Raw genomic sequence first — 24511 nt, forward strand, 5'->3', positions numbered from 1 at the left:
AAGCTACATTCTTTAGGTTCCTTGAGACCCCTGCCAGGTGATTCGTTGTGGGGTTCATTACTGCAAGAAGTTTCTGTGGTATGGCTCCCTATTTTTATACCCCCCTCCCTTTTCTTTTGTATCTCATCAGGAAAAATGGCTTGAAATTGGGAATAACTAAATCTCCACCTGGTACCTGCTTTCATTTTGTAATATCCCAACCACATGAATAAAAACTGTAGATCAGTATTGTTCAGGAAAAGCACATGGTGAGGGGCCCCAGGAAGGTTGACAGGCTGTGCTCCGGGCCAGTCTGGGAACAGAGAGTGAGGTGCGGGCCCCAGTGCCTGGATGAGGGCCCTCCCCTGTGGGATGATTGTGTCCCTGGGAGATAGCCACCTGCTGTGGGTTGACCCCTACACTGAACAGAGTGGAGTGGAGGGCGGTAGGGGACCTTGGCCGTGCAGTCCCATGACACAGATGGACCTTCGTTCTTCCCAGAGCTCTCAGCTCCACCTCTTGCCCTGACCTCTGCCCTCCGCCCTCCCGTAGCCTGAGCCTAGCCCTCCTTTGCACCTCTTAGGATACAGCCTCTTGGCTTTTAAAATTCCTGTCAACTCAGTTTCTGATTCTCAGAGATTTGATAAATGAAACTCCCTCAACTGGGGCTCTTGTCCTGTTCTCTGTGGTTATAGGTTTACTCACTTTGGTGCTGTGGTACTCTAGTCCTCTGACTTTAGAAAGTGTTGCTGAGGGCAAGATTGGGGGAGTGTCTTGTTTAGACCTCTGTCTGAAGCTGGAATCTCATTTCTTTTTCATTAAAATAACCAGCTATACATAAATAATTTATCTAATAGCTTTCACCCTCTGAAATATATCTAAGAATAAGAGGTGAGAGCAGGTACCCAAGTGCCAACATTTAAGTCACACTGAAGCTCACACATGTGAGTTGTAAAAGTTCTGCAAGTCCTGATTGTAGGCTCTTCATCTCTACTTTGAATTAGGTCCTGTAGCAGAGCTGTGTTTTGGTTTAGCAGAGTGGGGCTGGGGGTCAGGAGCAGTGGGCTGTGGGTGAAGGAGACAGAGCGGCCCCTTTTGCCCCAGTGATGCAGCGTGGTGCGATTATGGAAACTGCTATGATGGTCTTGGGCCGTCATGAAAAGGTTAAATATATTTAGGTAGGAGCCCCTACTTAAAATAGCAGTGAAAGTGGGAGGACTGCTGTTTTCTAGATTATTGTCAGTATATCTACCTTCTAAATGACCTCTAGTATCATATCACTGCGGCATTCCATAGCTTTTAAACCATCTCCCTCAAACCTAGTTTTAATCTACTTTGTGTTAGCGAGTGGCCTGTTTGTTAGATTGTTGTTTATTCGCTAAGTCATGTCTGATTCTTTTGTGATCCCATGAACTATTCCCCGCCAGGCTTCTCTGTCCATGGGATTTCCCAGGCAAGAATACTGAAATGTGTTGCCATTTCCTTCTCCAGGGGATCTTCCCAACCCAGGGACTGAACCTGTGTCTCCTGCATTGCAGGAGGATTCTTTACCGCTGAGCCACCTGGGAAGCCCTTTTGTTAGATTAAGATTGCTCAATTCTACAGATAAATGATAGTGTCAGTACACCCATAAGCCCAATGAACAGTGTGATTACAAATAGATCGAAATGTGTGCATGGGAATGATAATGAGAAAAAAGGAAAAGTTATTGGAGATAACAGGATTATGGGTAGCCTTTAAGTAATGTTGACTGATAAGCTCTGTTTTAATTTTTTTAGGATAAAATATTAAAGTAATATGAGTCATGCCATTGCAAACCATGCTGTTAAAACCTTGTTTTTTATAAAATACACAGATGCATATGGCATTGCATAAAATGTGAAAAAAAAGAAAAAAGCATAGGAAACTTAATGTCACCACTGCCCAGGGTACCTCAGCAAACCTTTGAGGGCCTGCTGCATGCCAGGCTATGGAGTGCGTGTGGATGGTCAAAGTGCTGTGCTTGAGCTCATTTTGTTGTGTGGTAAACAGACAAATGGAGAAGCGCCATCACTGTGATGAGCATTGACAGGGAGGGGAGGTGGGATTGGAGAGGGTATGAATGGAACAGCCAGCTGGGAGACCCCCAGGCCCTGTGCCCAGGCAGGGGAAGGGCAGGTGGCTTGCCAGGCTCAGGAATAGGTAGCAGAGAAAGAGGTTTTTTTTTTAGATCACAAAGTATAGAAACCAAAGACAAAAATTTTTTAAGATTGTGAAGTGCCTTTTTTCCCCTCAGCTTTGTGTAACCACCTTCCAGTGAGTCCTGTCAGTAGATACTAAAAACTCATCTGTTCCTACAAACGGAACCTCTTAGCAGGCTAGAAATAGATGGATACTTCCATCGGATACCATTGCTCTTTAATCTCATAGCTCAAATACTTAACGGTAGTGGAATGAGGGTAGGGACTACGAAACATGGAATTCACACACACAGTGACCTACAGTGGAGTAGTGTACAGAATATCAGCTGGGTGTTTACACAGGAATATTACCAGATGGTAAAATAAAGCAGGATACGGTCTGAACCATGTGTGTAGATAAACAAGTTCAGAACCACATCTCACTATATATTTGCACATACACAAATACATAGCAAAGTGGCCCAAGAGTATACATGCCTGCCTGGTAAGGAGAAGAGGAAGGCAAGCTTTCTCTTTACTTCACTTGGACTTCTCTGTTTGAACGTTTCACCATATGAATGTATTCATGTATCATTTGTATAATATACATGAGTGTGCACATGTAGGTATATGCACACACATGCATATATACGTGGTATAGTCACTCAGTTGTGTCTGACTCTTTGTGACCTCATGGACTGTTGCCCACCAGGCTCCTCTGTTCATGGGATTTTCCAGGCAAAGATACTGGAGTGAGTTGCCATTTCCTCCTCCAGGGGGTCTTCCCAAGCCAGGGATTGAAGCCGGGTCTTCTGCCTTGGCAGGCAGATTCTTTACCACTGGGACACCTGGGAAGCCCATGTGCACACACAGACCCAAATGGTAAAATGCCAGCTGTACTCCCACTTGAGTCAAGACTGAGGAGAGGGTGCCCATTCTCACTCTTTCTTATTTGCCATTGTTTTGGGAGATTATTAGCTAATCTTGTTAGATAAGAGAAAGAAGGGGCATAAATACAGGGAAGGAGGAGGCAAAAACAATCATTCATTGAAGATGAAATGATTGTTGGGCACCTGGAGGCCAAAGAGAAATGCCTGAAAAACTTGTAGAAATAAATATGTATATATTTACTGTGGCTAAAATTCTATAAAATAGCTCATTTGAGGAAGGATTTTTAAAGAAATTCTTCTGGGGTGTAGGGAAAGGTTAGAAGGAAAACTTTTGCTTTTTTAGCACTTTTATTTTCAGTTTTACTTTTAATTGAAATTTCATATCATTGTATGTATTAATGTTGCCCAAAAAACTAAATTAAAAATTAAGTAAAGTCTTATTTGATTTTCCTGTAATAAGACAAAATTAAGGATACATTGAAAAACATGTAAAACAAAAGGAGAAAAAGAAAAAAGTCCCAAAAAAGGTAACAGATTTGAATTATGTGAAACGAAATTATTTGTGATAAAATAACACATTTGTGATTAAGAGGAAAATAAAGCAGGCAGAAAAAGTATTTGCTCTGGCTAGATTATGTGGAAGAGCCTGAGTTTGGATTTTAAGAGAAGCCAAGGACTAGAAGAGAGAAAAGTGACACAGGACTGACCGATAAGCATGCAAGGTGGATTTAATTGTCACGCTTTGTTGAGACCAACCACCTTATACTTTGATCTAGTTATTACTTTGTATTGAAATTACTCTTGTGCTTTATTTCCAATCTTGGTGGGCAGGGACCATGTATTATTCCTCATCAGCTACTTCTACAGTGATAGCTCCAGGATGTGCCCAGTTGATAATATTTGAATAACAAAGGCATTTAGATGGATTCTGCTGATCTTGGCAGCTTGGTACATCTGAAGGCTATGGAAGATTGTAGAATGATTTTTGTATTCTGATATCCATCCATTCATTCAATAAAATTTATGGAGCAACTACTTCATGCCAGGGTAGTAGGTTGAGATTATAAGAAGAATTAATAGCTCTTACTCTGTTGGAATTTAGAAGGGAAGGTAAATGAGCTGGGACTTGATGCAAATGTGGGTACAGCATTCCTAGCATTGCATGGGGACTGCCTGGCCTGGCCTCCATTGGCGGGGGTGGGGAAGTTGGGAAGACTGCCTGTATGGTTCCCATCTTCAAGATGGAAGGAGCTCACATGAGAAGAGGGGAGAGGGAGATGGACTGAGGCCCCACGAGTAGTACCCCGTGTAGTACCATGCAGTAGTGCCACATGTCAGGGTGTGTGTGCGGAGCAAACCGTGGGTCGGTATTTCTGGATCCTAATTTTTATTCATTCAGCAATATTTATTTGATTCTTTTATTTCCGGGAAACTTGATTTGAAGGTGGAAAGTTACGAGGCTGAAGAGGAAGGGTGGCTATAGATCATAACCTTATTTGATATGCCAGAGACTTTGGACTTCATCCATAGATAGCAGGGAGTTTAAAATCAAAGGATTTTAAGCTAGGATGGAGTTTATGTTTGAGGTGGACCCTCCAGGTGGCTGTGTGCAGGGTGAGTCAGAGCAGGGTGAGGCTCTGGAAATAGGGAGACCCCGAGGGTACTGCTGTGGTCATCTAAGTGAGAGAGTGACGTCTGCATGATAAGTCAGCAGTTAAGAAATATTTGGAAAGTAAAATTGGCAGCACACTGGATCACTGATTGACTCTTGAGAATGTAGGAGAAGGGTGCTGCGGGATGAGGCCTTCTGTTTCAGGTGGTGACCCGGGTTGAGACACTACGGAAGGATAATCCCAGCTACTCCAGGGAAGCCACATAAAACAGAGACGGACTGTGTCTATTGGATGTGGTAATTAGAGCTGATGGGTGGCCTTGGCAAGGGGAGTTTCCATGGAGGGAGAGGAACAGAAAACAGTTGCTGTGGTTGAAGAATGAGTGGGGATGCAATAGAGCTGGGATGTGTGGACATTTCTTTCAGGAAGAGAGAGAGCTAACATGGAGTGTGAAAAAAGGGCTATTGCCTTGTGTAGAACAAAAAGACTGCTTGATTTTTTTTTTTCTGTGTAAAAGAGACAATTATATTACTTCCCAGTTAATTTTATAAAGAATATTAGGTGGTTTTTTACTGTGTTTCCAAAATTTATTTTATGTGTTGAAATTATTATCAAAATAAGAATAGAGATTTATAAGCTACTTTAAAGAATAGAAATTGAATACCTATAACCTTATCTTTAGATATCAATTATATGTACATCTATTTGTAGGTTGAAGGACTTGGCCATAAATTGATGTAAATGATTGTGCAAAGCAGAATCCTTTAAAGATAGAACTTAAATTCTAGAATATTTTTCAACTTACACTTGGTAATTTCTTCCTTCAGAAAGAGTTTATGGTCTTTAGGTGTTATTTGATCTTAATAATAAGTATTTTAACAGTATAATGCTACAGTAGTAGTAATAGTATCTGTACATGGTTAGATTTACTTTATATAAATTGCATTTCATCACAGGTACTGATGATGTTGTAGGTCCTGAGGGCATGGAGAAATTCTGTGAAGACATTGGTGTCGAGCCAGAAAATGTAAGTCTAACTTACTAATTTGGGCAAATCAGTTGATCTGATTTTGTCTCTCAACAAATAATGCAACAGTAAAGAAGTAAGGATATGTTAGTTTTTATGAGGCAATCTAAGAAATAAGTTCCATTCTGAATTGGTTTGTAAAGCAGAACTTTTTTTGCAGTTGATATGGTATAACTACAGTTAGTCATTTTTTTTCTCATTTAATTTCTTAATTTCACTGATCAAGTAACTGAACTAGACGTTTAAAAAGTGGAGTGCGCGTGTGGACCTCCGATGACAGATAACTGGGGACTGGTGGCACTGTGTCTGTTTGTCCTCCTCTGAGGTTGTTCCAGCCTAATGTAGAGTTTGTCCAGGACTTTGAATAATTAATTATTTATAAGAGTTTTGAATAGGTTGTAATTATCAAGGATTTTTCACAGCTTTCACTTCCAGTTGAATTTAGCTTGGAAAGTGATTGATTTTTAGTGTAAAAGCCCTAAGTATTTCCCCTAAAAAATTCAATTAGAAGTTTTTTACATGCTTAATTATTTTTGCCTAATTCTTATCATCATGTTATTATTGAATATTTTTCCTATTTCCACATCTGTCTTACTGTAAAATGAAAAAGTATATAAATGCCCTGGCTCATTAGCTGTACAGTTTAATATTACAGCCCCCAGTTTAACAAATACTTCTTACATCCTCAATGAATTTATACACTGGTAGAGCTCCCAAGGGATCATCCCTTTCATCAGAGTATTGGTGAGATAACCTGGTGCCCATGCTGATAGGTCATGCTCCTGGAGATTTCACAAAGAAATTTTATTAAACATTTTTTGTTACCATTTCTATGCCTTATATCTTCCCCACTTCCTCCCAGTAACACTTTAAATTTTCTAAAGAGCCTTTGGACTGATTTTTGCCTTGTATTTTTAATTTGAATGTGATCTAGTTCAAGTTGTTGTTCAGTTGCTAAGTCATGTCCAGCTCTTTGCGACACCATGGACTGCAGCATGCCAGGCTTCCCTGTCCTTCACTATCGCCTGGAGTTTGCTCAGATTTGTGTCTGTCGGGTTGATGATGCTGTCTAACCATCACATCCTCTGCTGCCCTCTTCTCCTTTTGCTGTCAGTTTTTCCTAGCATCAGGGTCTTTTCCAGTAAGTGGGCTCTGCATTAGGTGGCCAAAGTTTTGGAGCTTCAGTCCTTCCAATGAATATTCAGGGTTGATTTCCTTTAGGATTGATTGGTTTGATCTTGTAGTTCAAGGGACTCTCAAGAGTCTTCTCCAGCACCACAATTCGAAGGCATCAATTCTTTGGTGCTCAGCCTTCTTTATGGTCCAACTCATATCCATATGTGACTACTGGAAAAACCATAGCTTTGTCTGTTCAGAACTTTGTTAGCAAAGTGATATCTGCTTTTTAATATGCTGTCTAGGTTCGTCATAGCTTTCCGTCCTGTGAGCAAGCGTCTTAGTTTCATGGCTGCAGTCACTGTCCACAGTGATTTTGGAGCCTAAGGAAGTAAAATCTGTCATCTTTTCCCTCATCTGTTTGTCATGGAATGATGGGACTGGATACCATGAATGTTGAGTTTTAAGCCATCTTTCTAGTTCAGATGTCTTGATACATTATTCAGATTGGTGCAAAGGTTTGGGGACAGCTGGGTCAGTAGTGTTGTGCTTAATCTGGTCCATAGCCAGAAAAGAACATAGACAGAAAAGAACATTTCACTGACTTCAAGAAGGAAGTTTTCTGACAGGGAATGAGCTAAGGTTGACAAGTGTTTTCTGGAGGGTAGTATAAGAGGGGCGAGAGTGAGCTGGCTCAGAAGAGTCCCAAGTTTCTACCCAGGGAACGGCAGTCAGCATGTATCTGGGGGGTGGGCAGCAGGGCCTGATGGTGGGGAGATTGGGAGGTGTCAGGCCGCAGGTGTCAGAGGGATTAAGTGGGCATCTGCTCTCAGGGGAGAAAGGCCTATTGGGTGGGAGGAGTGCTGCAGCTGTTTCTAAGCAAAAAACTAGCAAGGCCCAGCTCTTTAAAGTTCCTCACCCCCAGATACCAGTGAGTGTGTGTGTCAGTCGCTTAATCGTGTCCGACTTTTTGTGGCCCCATTGGACTGTAGCCCGCCAGGCTCCTGTGTCCATGGAATTTTCCAGACAAGAATACTGGAGTGGGTTGCCATTTCCTACTCTAGAGGATCTTCCCAACCCAGGGATCAAACCCTGATCTCCTGCGTTAGCAGGTGGATTCTTTTACCAATGGCACCACCTGGGAAGCCCCCAAATACCAGAACTCAATAAAAAAATAGTTGCTATTATTATCTTTTTTGGTAATGATGAGTCTTTGGTTCTCCATTTCTGTAGGAATAGAAATAATCTTGAAATGTTGAATCACATAGAAGACTAAAAGACCCAATTCAGACTATTATTCCAAAGTATTTATTATTGTATTTCAATTTAAGATGCCACTAATAGAAATTTTATTATTTTATTCATCACTTAAAGGGAAAAATGTTAAGTAAATCTGATAAGCCATCAGGTATGGATGCATCCCAGTTTTAGAAATTGTTTGAAAAACAAACACTGAAATAGTTTTTTTTAAAGGCTTATCTATATTGATAAGTGAGCACTTCTAAGTATTTAAAATCCTCCCCTTGCCTGATATTTATAGCTTATGAAATTTAAGCAGGCTTGTAAAATTCAGGTCAGCTTTCATTTACTAAGGTAACGATGAAGTTCTTTAGTTAGCTTCTTCTTGGCTGTCCTAGGGAGAGGTCTGTTTTGTGTAAAGAAATTCCCATTGTGACAACTGCTTTGGCTGTTTGGCCTCATTACATGCATACTGTGTGTGTGTGTTCCTTTGCCATAACTGTTTTGTTTTTTTTTAACTTATCAAGTGTTTATGCAGAATAGTTAATCTTTCTAATAGAAGATTGAGTATAGATACTGTTTGAGAACATATCAGGTTTGAATTAGAAAGTGTATATGTACCACGTCTTCTTTGTCCATTCCCTTGTTTGTGGACATTTAGGTTGCTTCCATGTCTTGGCTTGCCTCATTTTTTTATGTTATATCACCCTGATTTCCTCTCATTATCACCATCATCTGACCCAGTTGGGCACCATCTGACCCAGATTGTAGTTTAATGGTGTGGGGCAGTTCTTCTGGTGTAAAGAAATGAGATTACCAGCCAAATGCCACGTTTGCTTGTCCCCAGCCAACTGTATTACAGGAACATGTATTTTCTTCCCATTGCCCTTTTTTTTTATTACAACAAATAGACATACAGCCGTTCAGGGTATGTGTGCTCTCCAGTTGAGAACTCGAGTTCCCTTCTGTATGAGTGACTATCCAGAGATTGCCAGCCTTGCAGAGTGGCAGGCTGGTCCTAGGAAGGCCCCATCCTGCTTCGTCACCTCGCCAGGAATGGCATGCTTTGTTTTTAAGTTACTCCTCATCTTGCCTTGGGTCTTGAGGTAGATGAGGTAGGAGGGCTTCCTCCTCTCTCCCTAATCTAGAAGGCCTCAGCTCTGTCCTTGTGTAAGAACCCCAAAGAGCTTGCAGCTGGAGGCATCTTCAAAATGTAATTTTGTCTTTTATACCTTCAGGTATTTATTAAACTCTCCATAACTATCTTGGTGCCACCCTTTTTTCTAAAACATCTAAGTGAAAAAGTGATGAGCAGTGCCACAAACCAGTTGTCACAGTTGCTCACATCAGCAGAGTTTCAGAAGACCCACTAAAGGCAAGGATGGTGCCCACTGAGAAGTGACTGAGTGGCAATCTGTTCAGCCTGTGCTTGTTGCAGGCACAGCGCCATAGACGTGTAGTGTTGGGAAAGTGAAAGAAAGTGAAAGTGAAGTCGCTCAGTCGTGTCCGACTCTTTGTGACCCCATGGACTGTAGCCTATCAGGCCCCTCCGTCCATGGGATTTTCCAGGCAAGAGTGCTGGAGTGGATTGCCATTTCCTTCGCCAGGATCTTCCTGACCCAGGAGTCGAACCCAGGTCTCCCGCGTTGCAGGCAGTGCTTTACCATCTGAGCCACCAGGGAATGTTGGGCTACATTAAAATCATCTCCCCCCCTTTAGAGTTGAATTTACAGATATGTCCACTGTCTGTCCCACCACCTACCTGTTGGGTTTTAACACTCTGTTCTGTGCATCTCTCTTCATTTTCACTCAAGTCTTGGAAACTGTTCCATATTTGTGTTGATGGCTCCACTTCATTTGTCTCAATAGTGACATCGTTTTCCTTTGTATAGAATGTGTTTAGCAAAGGTGTATTAAGTCGTCCCTTACTAGCAGGTATTTGGTGGTTCTCAGTCTTTTACTACTACAAATGGTCCTGTAGGAAGTCTTGATGCCTGTTCAGCTTTGTGTACATGTGTAGGTGTATCTATGAGATAACTTCCATAAGTGGAACTGCTGGTTCCAGTTTTGATACTGCAGAGCCAGCCTTTGGAGAGGTAATCCCTTTATACTTTCACCATCAGGCATCAACAGAGGTCATGTTTATCCAAACCCTTATCAGCAGACTGAATTATCAAACTTCTAGATGTTTGCCAAATTAAAACTCATTTTCGAGTTACCCTGTTCATATTTCAGTGACTAAACTACTGTGAACATTTGGTGTGATGTTAATGTATTTAATTGCTGAGATCTATTCTCCTGATTTGATTGGTCTTTCTGCTTTGTTTTGTTTTAAACAGGTAGTTATGCTTGTCCTAGCTTGGAAATTGGATGCACAAAATATGGGTTATTTTACTCTACAGGAATGGTTAAAAGGAATGACTTCTCTACAGTAAGTCCTGAGGCTGCCCTGGGATGGGGATGGGAGTGGGGGTCCTTGCTCTCCCCTGGCTGATGGCCTCCCTCTGGTACCTCATCTGGGTTGGGTGACCCCTTGGGGGTCTGGGCAGGCTTCATCTGTGGTTACAGGTATGAAGGCCAAGCCCCATTTTCATATGTGGAGGAGAGGGCTATTATGGATAAATTTTAGCAATTGAAGTTTTTATATAATGTACACTGTTTATTTTAGTATTCTTCTAGAGCAGCTCAATAGAAATGGATCATCCTTTTCTCATATATGTGAGCCACATTATATAATTTAAAATTTTCTAATAGCCACATTAAAAAAAGGAAAAAGAAACAGGTAAAATTTATTTTAATGTATTTTACTTAACCCAGAATATCCAAAATACTATCATCCTAACATTAATCAATATTTTAAAATCACTGAGCGATTTTACTTTTTTTTTCATATTGAATCTTCGAAATCTGGTGTATATTTTACATTTATGATACATCTCAGTCTTCATTAGCTGCATTTCAGGTGCCCAGTTGCTGTGTATGTTTAGTGGCTACCATGTTCGACAGCATAGGTTTAAAATCATAGTGTTAGCATCTGGTTTATAGTTAGTGAGAACAGTTGAGTGAAGTGTAACTTACAAGTGAAGATATTTATCTTTTATTCAATATATTCTCACATAGCTTTGTGAAAATTTAAAATTTCATTACTCTAGTGATTAAAAATTAATAATAATAAAGATTCTGTTGATGTTACTTGGTGCAGAGTTGAGGAAAAAATCAGTGGTTTTATGTATTCCCTTTGTGCTTACATGCATGTATGTCTGTGTGTGTGTGTTTGCTAAGAGTTTCACTCAGGAAAACATAAATTGTCATTTTATCCACTGAAAGATACAAATGAGGTGAATGATGAAATGATATTAAAAGAGGAAGTGCTAATTCTTGGGATAGTATTGAATAACTGATCTAAAGTACTTGGAATGGCTTTTTCTTTTTACTTTAAGTAGGAATAATAGACTTGTATTAAAATTGGAATTGAGTGGCTTACTGGTTTTATTTAAATAATTTAGAAATTTGTCAACTTTTAATATCATTGTCCCTTTGTCGTTGGTAACAGTACTTTATTTTCACTGTGCTTTAGTACACTTTTATGAGGCCTTTTCACTGTTCTCTTATTTGATCCTCACACCTACCTTGACAGATCAGACGTCATCCTGTCCATTTTACAAATGAGGAGACAGAGGTTTCAAAGGGGTATGTGCTTTGTGATGGGATTAGGGGTAGGAAGAAAACCTAGGACTTCTGATTCTTCGGTCACATTCTTCCTCTAACAACTATTATCTGATGACACATGCATTTTAGGTAAAAGTCAAATCACCCTTTTGCAAATACACTTTGCTCAGCATGCTCTAGAATTTTGGGGTTAAGTCTCTGGGATCTCATAGGATTGTGTTCGTCCTGTTGAGAAATATCTCCTCATGATGTTAAGCCTACTAACTCTTGTATCGTTTTCCTCGCTGCCTCTTTCTGTTGCTTTCCGGATAGAACACAGGATGGCTGCTCCTTTTTAAGTACCCTTGTAATGATGAATGCAAGGTTAAATCAAGATTTTATTCAAGGCTTTAGAGGAGGTATCATCAGCATTTTTTCAGGCACATTTTCATTTGTCTTAGGGTATAATTTCCCATTTTTATGTAGTTCTAGGTTTGTTTTTACGTTTGCCTTTACAGAAGAATATTACCCAGTGCAAGGCCTTGCTCATGTTTTGAGGATCACGTTGTCTGGGAACTGAACTTTGCGGTTTCCTGAAAGAAGCCGTGCGTGTATGCTCTCGGGGTAGGGGGTGCTCCACAAGCGCTTTGTTGGGAACTCTGCTTGATGCTTTGTGTGACACAAGTGGTGCAGGTGGATTCCCAGAGAGTGCTGCCACTCAGTCCTTGAGATTTAATGTGTAGTAACAAACCTGATTCACTGCAAAAAAAAGAGGAATCTTCTTCCTTTTTGTGATGTGAAACTCTGAGAGTAAGTTTCCTCATCAGTGAGGTGAAGATGATTACTTACAATAACCTCTAAGGTTCTTTGTAGTTCAAAAATAGTACAATTTCAAGTTTTATGAATTTCCACCCCCCTCTCCCTCGTGCCTCCCTAAATCTATCATTTGTTCAGCAAATATTTGAGTGGCAGTGATGTGCCAAGCACGGAACTCTAGGTCCTGGGGAGACAAAAGCCAGGAACAAGACAAAGTCCATTTGAGGTAGGAGCTCGGAAGCAGTGTTCAGCCAAAACATCCAAAAGTAATAAGGTCACTTCTGTTTATGCTACTTGTATTGTAAGGCATTTGCACCCAATAAATAAGAAAGCTCAGAGGCCAGTCTTTTATGTCTTCTAAAGATGGAAAATAATCCATCTTTTGAATGATCTATTTTGTCTTCTATTTGGAATTTTTTCCTTTTTTCTCATTTTGGGTTTATTAAACCTGTCAAGTGAACTTTCTGGACTCAAGAGGAAATTAAAGTGTAAAAAAGAGACGTTTTTTTTTGAAGTTACTGTACTGTGGGTGCATGCTAGAAATAGGAAGCCCAGGGGTTTTAGAACCAGGGAGTTTTGAATCTGCCACTTCCTGGATGTCTCTGGTAGTGTCCCTAAAACCAAGAAGGTTGAAGCGATGGAATATGGGGCACCCAGAAATCAGTCTCCTGGACGCTGTCTGGAGGAGCTGCATGCTTGGCCTCTCCAGGGCTGTATTTCGTGATTCTTGGAAGAAGCGACGGCAGCTGGTAGGGAAGGGAACATTTATCTCCACGCTCCTGCGATGGTTCTTAAAGAAGGCACAGCTCTTATTTTGGCCCTGCCATGTGACTTGTGGGGTATTAGTTCCCTGACCAGGGATTGAACCCATACCCCAGGCAGTGAAACAGAGTACTAACCACTGGACTGCCAGGAAACTCCCAGCTCTTGTTTTAATTGACTGTTTTATTTTTTGTCTTGTTCCAGCATGGGGGTTTAAGGTTACCTCTGATGAATTAAGCTTATAGAGTATTTAAGCTAAATAAAACAAAACCAAAAAAGTATGTTAGCCTTGTAGCTAACTATAGAACTGATGATGGGCTGGAAAAATACCTCTGGGCTGACTGAGTGAAGGGATGAAGGCTGTTCCTGGGTAATAGAAGAGAACTACCTTTGAGTGTATAACCTTTGAAGATTATCCTCATTCTTGTTACTTCTGACTATGTTTCAGCAGCACAGTTCAAATAAGCAGTGATTCCACAAAATGTGCATATTTTCTTGTGGCATATGATGCCCCTTAGCAGCACGGCACTGTCACCCTGTGACTGCCTCATTCTTGTATGTGGTACACAGGAAAGCTGGGGGAAATGGGCTGAATGATGTGGCTGCTTTTCGAAGTCTCGGGCCAAGCCTGTTGCTTCACATCTTTGTGAAGCAAAGCTTCACTGAAAGGAGCTGTCTGCGGATGACCTTGTTGAGTGGCCACTAGATGGCAACGTACAGTTCAGACAGGGTGACTCAGCGAGGCGTGGATCCCTGGTGGGGGTTAGTCCACGGGCTCTATGGGACCAGGCCCCTTTTAAAGCAGATTAAACTCTCTATTTGGAGAAGGAAATGGCAACCCACTCCAGTATTCTTGCCTGGAGAATCCTATGGACAGAGGAGCCTGGTGAGCTACAGTCCGTAGGGTTGCAACGAGTTGGACAGGACTAAACGACTACTACTAACACTAAACTCGTTATTGACAGCATCATCTCTAACCTCTCTTTAATAGACACAGGAAGTAAAAGATTGCTTTGGGCATTTTACGTGTGACTCTCCAGACCGGCTCTGTGCGTCTTGCAGTGTCAGGACATCTTGCCAGTGTCGGCTGGACTGACTCCGCAGCTCGCTGTAAAACTCCACGTTCACCTTGCGGCTGCGCTGTTTTCTTTCAGCTCTACAGTGGTTCCTGCTCTAGGATCTGCTGAAACAAGCAACTACTCTTCTTCCTTTCACTGGGCAGAACTAAACTAAACCAACTGGCCCAAATCTGGCCGCTTTCCTGTGGTTTTGGTCCTTAACCTTTTTTCCAAATGAAGAGGAGAATTCCAGTCTTAGGTGTTTGGGGGTTAGCTGTTTCCCTTCTCTTTACTCCTCCCCCATATTACTACTAATAAAATATTACTCATATATCTATGGTAAGAAAATCAAAACGTAGAGCAGAGAGCCCAATACACAGTAAGCTCTGCTCCTACGCCTGCCTCACAGGTTCCCACACACTGCTTTCTCATGCATCCTTCTAGCCTCCATGAACCCTGTGGGTTCTGGCACTAACTGTCTAACTAGGCTGTCACTCAGTGTCTCCCCCGCCCTGCCATTCCTAACCTTTTTCCACAGAGATCTGGAGTAGGCTTTTCAAGATGGAAGCCTGATCATGGTAACTCTCATGATAGGAGGTAGCTTCCATTGTTTCTAGGTATTCAAAAAAGAAAACATCAAACAAACAAAAAACCCCACTGTGGACCACAAAAACTTTATGGTCTGGCCCTACTTCTCTTTCAGCTTCTTTTTGGACCATATTCCCTTTTACTCTATCTAGTCACATGATTTTCTTTTAGTCTTTAGGCTTGGCATGTTGCTAGACCTTTATGCATACTATTCCTTTAATCTAGAAGGTCCTCCTCTCCAAAAACATCTAGTTTCCATTTATCTTTCAGCTCTCACCTTACAAGTCAGTCCCTTAAAGAAGCCTTTTCTGACTTCTAAAGTTAGCCTAATTTTAATCTTTTTTAGTTTTCAAAGAAATCAAGGATATTCTAAATTCTTGTAAACTCAGATGTGAAACATTTACTGTAACTTTTGACTTTTAGATATTTTATCATCTCAGTACATCATGGGAAGCTTTTTGTAGATGGCTACAAAAAAATTGCAGAAATTTCACAATTTTAGTGCTGAAAATAAATCAGTGTGTTCTATAATGAACTATATTTTGGTTTAATAAAGTATGTAAAATCATTGCAGTGTTAATACTTGTAATATGTATTATCTATACTTGGTAGGAGGTAAAAGCTCTATAGGGAAACACAGAGAAACACATCCAGCATTGAAAATCTTTAATATTGCCAGTGAAAATGATGACTCTTGGTTCTCAATTTTAAAGGCTAGTATTAGGAACAGAAAGTTAGCTTGTAACAATATCCAAATAGTCTACTTAGGAAAAAGACTGTGATGCTACTTAAGAAAAAGACCCTGATGCTAGGAAAGATTGAAGGCAGGAGGAGAAAGGGATGACAGAGGCCTAGGTGGTTGGATGGCATCACTAACTCAATGGACACGAGTTTGAGCAAGCTCCAGGAGATGGTGAAGGATAGGGAAGCCTGGCGTGCTGCAGTCCGTGGGGTTGCAAAGAGTTGAACACGACAGAGTGACTGAACGAGAGAAATAAACAGTGTGTCACTTACCTGTGAAAACAGGTTGTCATCACCAGGGCTTCCTGGAGAAATAACTGATTTCAAGTCTAGGTGAACTAGAATATCTTGTGTCAGAAAGCGAGGATGCACTCAGAGACTGATGGTGGGGACGTGTCAGAACGACACTGGAAGGACGGTTGTGCACCATGAAGAATGAGGACAGTAACAGATTATAACCCTGAGTAAAAGGCAGAAGTCCTTTAGTCCGAAACCAAGAAAGGTGGTGAGAGGAGCTCTCTTTATAGAAGAGTTCGGGCCTATAAGTGTAAAAGCATGATAGAATTAGAAAAATCACCATTTTGCATCCTCAAATGTAAAACTGATTTAGGCAGGGATCATAACAGATGCTGAACCCACCTGGTGATAGGTTGTTGAGGAACAGGATTGTCAGTCTCAAGGTACCATCCTCAAGGTTACACACCATTTAGAAGGGGCCAAGAGTACCTTTAAGTGGAGATAGGCGGGTACTACCTTCACCAAATGAGTCATCTTGGTATCACCAGTAATGGAATGGACTGTCCTCATGGGAGGAGAAGCACATAGCGTGGAGTGTTCTTACCATGAGTGCTTAATCTAAGTGTAATCATAGGGAAATTATCTGACAAACTGAGATTCTGCAAAACAACTAATCTGGTCCCTTCAAAAATGAGATTGTCAAGAAAGACAGAAAAAAGGCAGGATGCCTTCTAGAAACTAAGGAGATAGACACCTGAGAGCAGTGCATAAGCCTTGACTGGATCTCTGATGGAAAACAGGAGCTGGGGGAAGATTGGGACATCTGCATGTGAGTCACATGTTAACATTTCTAGGATATTAAGAGTGATGATGGCATTGAGGCATTTAGGAGTAAAGTGGCATTATGTGGGCAACTTACTTTGAAAAGGCACAGAAAAAAGTGCTTGTATGTGAGAGCACAGATATGACAGTGTTCATGGTGGACCCAGGGAATGGGCACGGGGGTGCTTATCTACAGGACCCTCAGCTTTTCCGTACATTCGACATTTCTTGAAAAGCATAGGAAAAAAAGCTCATTGTGGACGTGTTCCAACTCGAGTTTTTATTGTCTTTTGGGATTGTGTTTTATATTACTGCCCCACGTCAGAAAAAACTCAGGTTATAATTTGCCTTTATTCTGTTTTTCTAGATGTGATACAACAGAAAAACTCAGAAATACTTTGGATTACTTAAGATCATTATTAAATGATTCTACAAACTTTAAACTTATTTACAGATATGCATTTGACTTTGCACGGGTGAGTCCTCTGGATCCTATCCAAATGTTTCTCTCTCTCTCCCCCCTCCCCCCTTTCACTGCCTTTTGAGGTTTGTTTTACATGCTACAGCAAGGAAGTTGAGTAAGCTACTCCCAGGATGCTAGTTAGAATTTCTCTTCTACACATAGACTTTCCACCCGAGCTGAGTCTGGGCAAGAATGTAGTATGTCAGCACAAAGCTCTAGTGACAGGCCTTTAATAGCTCATGTGATTGGCTTAGAAGTAATTGTAAAGGGGTACGTCATAGACATTGTTCTAAACAGCTCTTAGGTAAGCTTGGAAAAGCTTTTCCTTCTCACGAAACAGTAAACCTTCACCCATTGAGTTTCCTGGAATAAGGTAGTCAGGTCGAGGCCAGTTTCACTTGGGGTGCTGGATCATACCTGGAAATCATTTGAATTGCAAATGTAAGCTAATTTCAATGGGCAGGATTCAAATGTAGTTTCTAGTCATCATTTTGAAAAATGATCATCTTGTTTGTCACACAGTGAACCAGGCCAAGTTTGTGATGGTGGTTCTACCAGAGTGAAATAAAGCTGTATTTTTCAGCCTGGTCACCACAGGTAGTGAGTAAATCCTGAGGCACCACTTGGCATTGTGTTCATTCACTGTCCACGGCCCGTACATAATGATTATGCTCTATTGCAGGATGGTAGTTTTCTGTTCTGTTTGTGTGTTTGGTGGGTTCCGGCGATTAGGCTTTCTTGACTGGTAATTTTTTTTAATTTCTTTTTTTTAAGCAGAGAACTCAGTAACAGTTTTTTTTTCTTTTTGTAAGCAAAAGATCCACCATGTGGATCTTTTCACTTTTTCTTCACTTTGGCTCTGTTAGTTTAGCCAAAAATTTATTTGCTGTTGAGCTCTGGTGCACCTACAGCACAGCCGTAAGTTCAGTGTGGTGTCCTCACGTGTGAAATTTTTGCAGCCTCAAATAAAATTAGGACATGCATGAAAATATATAGATGTTAGAAGTGATACTGTCAAACTCAGATGCAGTGTTTCACTCAATGGCATTTATATAATTGTATCTAGAAGTTGTTGGTCAGATGCTTTTAGAGTAGATGCATAGTTTCCAGGATTAAATGTTTTCCTTCTCAAGATTTTTTTCTTCCCTGAGTCAGCAGTGTCCTATCATATGGCTGAAGTTTTGTTTAGAAGCATCTTGCCTTTTCACCAGAACAACTGTATTTTCTAACTTCCTTGTTTGGGAGTGAAATTTCCCCACATATCCACTGCTTTAGAACTGGGCTCAGTTTTCCTTCAACCTGGCTGTCTGTCCCCTTCTCAGTCTGTCACACAGGCTCCTTCCATTGCCTCTCTCTTGAGCTTCTACTACATCCTTGGGGTTGAGGCTGGGCTCATGGCCTGCACTGCTCCCATGGCCTCTTGTCCACGCCCTCTCCCTTCTCACCAGGCACTCATACCAGCAGGGCTTGGTCCGTCTTCCTGCAGCCTTGGGCCACTTGTCCACCTTCAGCCATGAACACCATCGCCTCCATGTGAATATAGCACTTCAGTCACCGTGTGGACATCACAGTTGCTTCCCTAGCAGCTGAGTGATGCATGGGATGGTTTCGTTCTCCTTCACCAAGGAGTCGGGTGAACTGGGGCCCCCTGGTTGCTCAGCAGTAGGTCCAGGACCTACTCAGGCTACACACTCAGGCTCTGGCTCCAGGTCCCATCTCCAGGTTCTCCCAGGCCATTGCAGTCCAGTCTCATCCAGGCTTCCCCTTCCACAAGATGTCTGTGCTCTGCTGACCATGAACTAGCTGTTTGCTGAACCTGCCGCCTGCCCCTGCCTTTTGTCATGCCAAGCGCTGTCTGAGCCTTGTCTGTATCCCTGCTGCTTGCTCCATCACCAGCTTCTGGACCAAGCCGCCTGGCTCCACCATCACATAGGATCATCACTTACATGGCCCTCATGTCCCCTCTAGCTTGGCCTGGGAGTTTAGGTCCAGGCCTGCATTTTTTCTGACAGTTTAAGGGACTGCGTGTTTTCTTTCTTCCTATCTCTGGTAGCAGCCTGCAAAAATCTTTGCCTTTTAAGGAGAGTATCAATAAATATCAGTGAATTAAGCCCCATTATGTAAAGCCCCGTTATGTAATGCTGAATAACAGCCACATCATTACCAAATAGATTCAGTTCAGCTAAAATATGCCCTAAGATGAATTTGTTACTGAATTTGTTTTATTTAGCTGTATCCCACAAGTTTTGAGGTGTTAAATATTCATTTGCATTCAGTTCAAAATATTTTCCTGTTTCCCTTGTGATTGTTTTAGACCCATTGATTATGTAGAAGTGTGTTGTGTTATTTGCCAACTACTAGGATTTTTCCACATAATCTATCATTAATTCTGCCATGGTCAGAGAACATGCTCTGTGTAGTCTCAGTCCACTAACAGGTATGGAGGCTAGATTTATGGTCTGAAATGTGACCAAATGGGTCTGCTGTGATGAATATTTTATGTGTGCCCGCAAAGAATGACTATTCTGTTGCTGTTCAGTAGAATGTTGTATAAATGTCAGTTAGGTCAAGTTGGTTGGTAGTAGTGGTCAGGTCTTCTGCATCCTAATGATTTCTGCCTACTGTTGTATTATTTGCTGAGAGACGAATATTAGACTCTCTGACTGTAATTACTTCTGTTGTTTGTGTCTTTTCTCATTTCACCGTATTTCGAGGCTTCAGACTAGATTTAGATATATGTAGTATTGTTAAGTCCTCTTGAAGAATTGACCTTTTAGCATTATGAAATGTCTCTCTTTATCTCTGATAATATTCTTTGTTCTGAAGTCTACTTTGTCTGATAGAAATATAGCCATTTCTGCTTTTAAGTAAAGTCTAGGTGATATGTCTTTTTTCATCCTTTATAAACCTGTTTGTGTCTTTATATTTAAAGTGGGTTTCTTTTAGATGGCATATGCATAGTTGGGGCTGCCAGTACATGTCCTGAGATGCTTAAACCATTTGCATTTAATGTGTCTATTGATATGGTTAAGTTCACATCTCCTGTATTGCTGTTCATTTCCCTTGTTGTCTCATCTATGTTTATTTCTTTTTTCCTCTTTTCATGACTTCTTTTGGATTTTTTTAGACTCCATTGTTATCATTCCATTCCACTATTGTCTTCTTATCTGTATCTCTGTTATTTTTTGTGATTAATCAGGCTTTACAGCACACATCTTTAAATTCTCAGTCTATCTTCCAATAATATTATACCACTTCGTGTATAATGTAAGAGCCTTTATAACAGTACACTTTCATCTTGCCCTTCCGTACTTTTGGCTGCTGTGTCACACATTTTACTTATACATGTGTTACACATCTCACAATATATTGTTTTAGCCTCTTTAGGCTGCTTAACAAAGTCCCAGAGACTCAGAAGCTTATAAATAACAGAAATTTATTTCTCACAGTTTAGGAGGCTGCAAAGTCCAAGCTCATCGTGCTGGCAGGGTAGATGTGTCTCCACTGTAACCTCACGTGGTGGAAGGGAGGAGGGAGCTCGCTACAGTCTTTGTTTTAGGGGAGTTCCTCCACAGGCATGAGGACCCCACCTCTTATTACCATCACTCGGAAGTGGGGAACACAAACATTCAGTTCATAGCATATATTGGTATCATTTTTGCTTTGAATAAGCAAAAATGTCTTTTTTTAAAAAAGCAACTTTAAAAAAATTATTTGACTGCACTGGGTGTTAGTTGCAGCATGCAGGATCTTTAGTTGCGGCATATGGGCTTTTAACTGTAGCATATGGGATCTAGTTCCCCGACCAGGGGTTGGACCTGGGCCCTGTGTTGGGGAGCACAGAGTCTTAGCCACTGGACCACCAGGGAAGTCCCAAAAATGTCTTTTATATGTACCCAGATATATACCACTTGTCTGTGCTTCCTTCTCTTTGTGTGGATCCATATTTCTATCTGGTATCATTTATCTTCTGCCTAAAAATTTCCTTCAGCATTGCTCATAGTACAGATTTTCTGGTGATGAGTTTCTAAGCTTTTATTTTGCCTTCAATTTAGAAGGTACTTATCTAGATAAAGATGTCTAGGTTGACCGTTTTTTCTCTTAGCGCTTTCATGCTGGCTCTCATTGTCTTCTGCCTTGTGGAGTTTCTGATGATAAGTCTGATGTCATTCATAATGCCTTTGAACATAGTGTCTTGTTTTGTTCTCTCTGGTTGCTTTTATTCTCTTTTCACTGATTTTTAGCAAGTTGACTATGGTGTGCCTCAACATAATTTCCTTATGTTTACTCTGATTAGGATTTGTTGAGTTTTTAGGCCTTTGAACTTAAACAGTTTGTATTAAACTGGGAAATTTCTCAGCTGTTATTTCTTCAAAGAGTTCTCCTGTTCTCCCTCTCTTCCTTGTGGGGCTACAGTTATACTTGTGTTAGATGCTTGATACTGTCACACAAGCTACTGATGCTATGTTCAGGTTTTTCTGTTTTCTCTTTTTGTTTCCCTTTGGGTAATATTTATTACTGTATCTTCTAATCCTAATCTTTTCTTCTGCTCACCCCAGCTGGTATATTTTCATTTCAGATGCTGTATTTTTCATCTCTAGAAATTCTGTTTGTGACTTTTTATATCCATTTCTCTTATCTTGATAATATTTTCTTCTACCATCTTAAACTTCTCAGATGTGTTTATGACAGGTGTTTTAACAGCATTGTGCTGTGGTTCTGTCATATCTGTCATGTCTTTATTTCTTTCTCTGGTTAAAGTTTTTATCTTCATTATGGGTCATATTTTACTGCTTCTTTGTATTCCTGATAGTTTTTTTTTTTTTTTTTTCTGTTTTTTAATTGGATGCTGAGTATTGTGTTTTAGGTTGTTGGTTGCTTGGATTTGTTGTATTCCTTTTAATGTTGGATTAAAATTTTTTTCCTGGTGTGTATTTAAGTTACTTGGAATCATGTTGTTCCTTTGAAAGGACTGGTCCAGAGCAGCCTCAGTCTAGGGATGACATAGCCCCACCAGGAAGATAACACCCTCCTGAGGATTCCACCCAAAGCCCTGTGTATTTTGAGAATTCAGACTGTTCCCAGCCCCGTGTGAGCTCGGGAATTTCTGCAAGTTCTTCTCCAGTGTTTCTCTCCCTCGACTCAGGCGGTTTCCTCTCACATGTGCAAAGACAAGTCCTCAGCCAGCAACTGGGGAGACAGTGTGGGTCCCCAGGTCTCTCTGTGCAGTTCTACCTCGCTGGTATTTTGCCCCACAAATTATATGCCTCCTTGAAATCCACAAACTGTCTTTTCCAGTTTAGTGAGTTGGGGTTCCACTGGGCTGGGTTTGGGTTCCCCCTTCTCGCTGTAGCCTGGAAAGCACCTCCACACAGTTTGCTGGTGTCACTGGGGGGCTCATTTCTTTTTCTCAAAGACCACACAGTAGCATTTTTAAAATTTTCTGAATTACCCTTTAACCCACTCCAGTATTCTTGGGGCTTCCCTGGTGGCTCAGTTGATAAAGAATCTGCCTGTAATGCAGGAGACCCTGGTACAATCCTTGGGTTGGAAAGATCCCCTGGAGGGGAGGCTATGGCAACCCACTCCAGTATTCTTGCTTGGAGAATCCCCATGGACAAAGGAGCCTGGTGGGCTATAATCCATGGGGTCACAAAGAGTCAGACACAGCTGAGCAACTTACATTTTGGCTTCACCCTTTAATATATCTGGAAAGAAACTATAGTAAAATACCAGGAAAAGATAAAATACCCATTTTTAACATCTCTCCACCAAAATTATAGTCCTAAAGGTATGCTTGTTTTCCCCCTCACCTTAGAACCTTGTAGCCAATTAAAAATAGCACTTGATTGTAAAGTTATATTAATTTTCTCCTAAGTTTACTTTGGCTTGAGCTTACATATAGTCTTACAGATGTCAGAGAATTGCAACACTTAAGAGTTGAAAGAAACTGTGGAGGACGCTGGGTTCAGTCTTGTCACTGTGCAGATGATGAGACTGAGGGCCAGAGGGGAGGGGACAGCATGAGGGCCTGAGCTCTGTCCCTGAGCCACACCACCTTCCTGACTCAAACTGCCACTGTCCTGTGGGGTCCTGTTTCAGGAAGGGGAGGGGATAGAGACTTGGGCTGAAATGGCCAGTTCTTCTGCAAGTGGAATTTTGTCTTGAATGTTTTTATGCTTAGTGTTTTTTCCCCTAATATAAATTTTATAAACAAATGTTGTCTGGATTCCTTTAAGTAAAACAGTCATTTTTGGCTTGATTCCTTTAAAAGGACCTAGTGAGAATAAGATGGGACAAAGAGAATGAGATAAAAGACTAAATAGAGTGATATTTTTGGTTGCTCCGATGCTGGTTCTTATATATCAGTTAAATTTGCTTTTTCTGTATCCTCTGGGGCAAAGACAAGGTACTGTGCTGAAAGCCACAGATGGAGTTGCCTCTTGGGGTTCTGAGAAGGGTGAATGTTGGGCTGAGTGAGGCGCTGAGAACGACAGCATCTTAGCCTGGCTGAGAGTTGACACCATGAATTGATGACCCACTCTGGGAGGCCTTCCAGCAGCGCATCCCACAGCCTGGGTGCAGGAAGGCGAGAATGATGGGGAGGACTGAGGGAAGTTTCTAGGCTCGGTGGGGAGACGGGAGCTGAGTGGAGCTTTCTGAGTGACTGAGGCAGAGAGGCTTCTGGATGGGTAGAAGGGGGCTTTTGGGGGGTGAGAGAGAAGAAGTGCAGGGAGCAAGAGAAGGATGGGAGATTTCTTTAGGGGCGAGTCCTGGCTTTTCAGCCCTTGCAGTGAAGCTTTAAGAAGTTGTCTCGCAGGGTTTTGTGGAGGCAGAAGGTACTAGTGGGAATCCCGCCTTCTTGAGAGGTGATCCTGCGATGGTTAATCTGTTGTTAGAAATTAGTCCTCACAGCCTGTCCCGTGATGCACCCAACTTTTCCAACTGCCTGTGCTTTTATTTAGTTTTTGAGGTGTTTCAGGAAGGTGCTAGGAGGTCACATGTTAGAGCTAATGTCTAAGTCACTTCCATTTAGTGGAATGGTTGTGGATGTTACTCATAGGATTTGCTGAGGAAGATTTTGTTGGGTCTTGTGTTCAACACCCTGTTACCAGAGAACTCTGTCCAACTTTAACCTGAGATCTGCTGTGACCATTTGATTCATTTCCTCTTCTAACTTGAGTCAGTTCTTATTTCTTAACCAGTGTGTTTGTCTGGTTTCCCTCTCCACACAACCCACAACACACCAGACATAGACGGGCACACACTCTTCACTACTTGTTATACTTTTATTGTAAATTATGAGGAAAACAGAAGGCAGGCATGGGTGAGGACAGAAGTAGAAGAATATAT

General features: G+C 41.3%; 1 protein-coding gene across 7 annotated transcripts in view; it reads left to right on the forward strand.

The window, feature by feature from the left end:
* The window catches only part of DCUN1D4 (defective in cullin neddylation 1 domain containing 4), an 81941-nt gene that overhangs the window by 47090 nt on the left and 10340 nt on the right, over window positions 1-24511 (forward strand). For 6 of the 7 annotated variants that reach the window (XM_059887594.1, NM_001434826.1, NM_001434825.1 and 3 more), the window contains 3 exons: window positions 5598-5668; window positions 10363-10454; window positions 17063-17171. In XM_059887594.1, the coding sequence (XP_059743577.1) occupies window positions 5598-5668; window positions 10363-10454; window positions 17063-17171 (272 nt within the window). The remainder of the gene's footprint in view (window positions 1-5597; window positions 5669-10362; window positions 10455-17062; window positions 17172-24511) is intronic. The other variant, NR_198865.1, reaches the window with a different exon arrangement.

Source organism: Bos taurus, chromosome 6 (genome assembly GCF_002263795.3).
Source record: "Bos taurus isolate L1 Dominette 01449 registration number 42190680 breed Hereford chromosome 6, ARS-UCD2.0, whole genome shotgun sequence".
Taxonomy (NCBI): Eukaryota; Metazoa; Chordata; class Mammalia; order Artiodactyla; family Bovidae; genus Bos; species Bos taurus.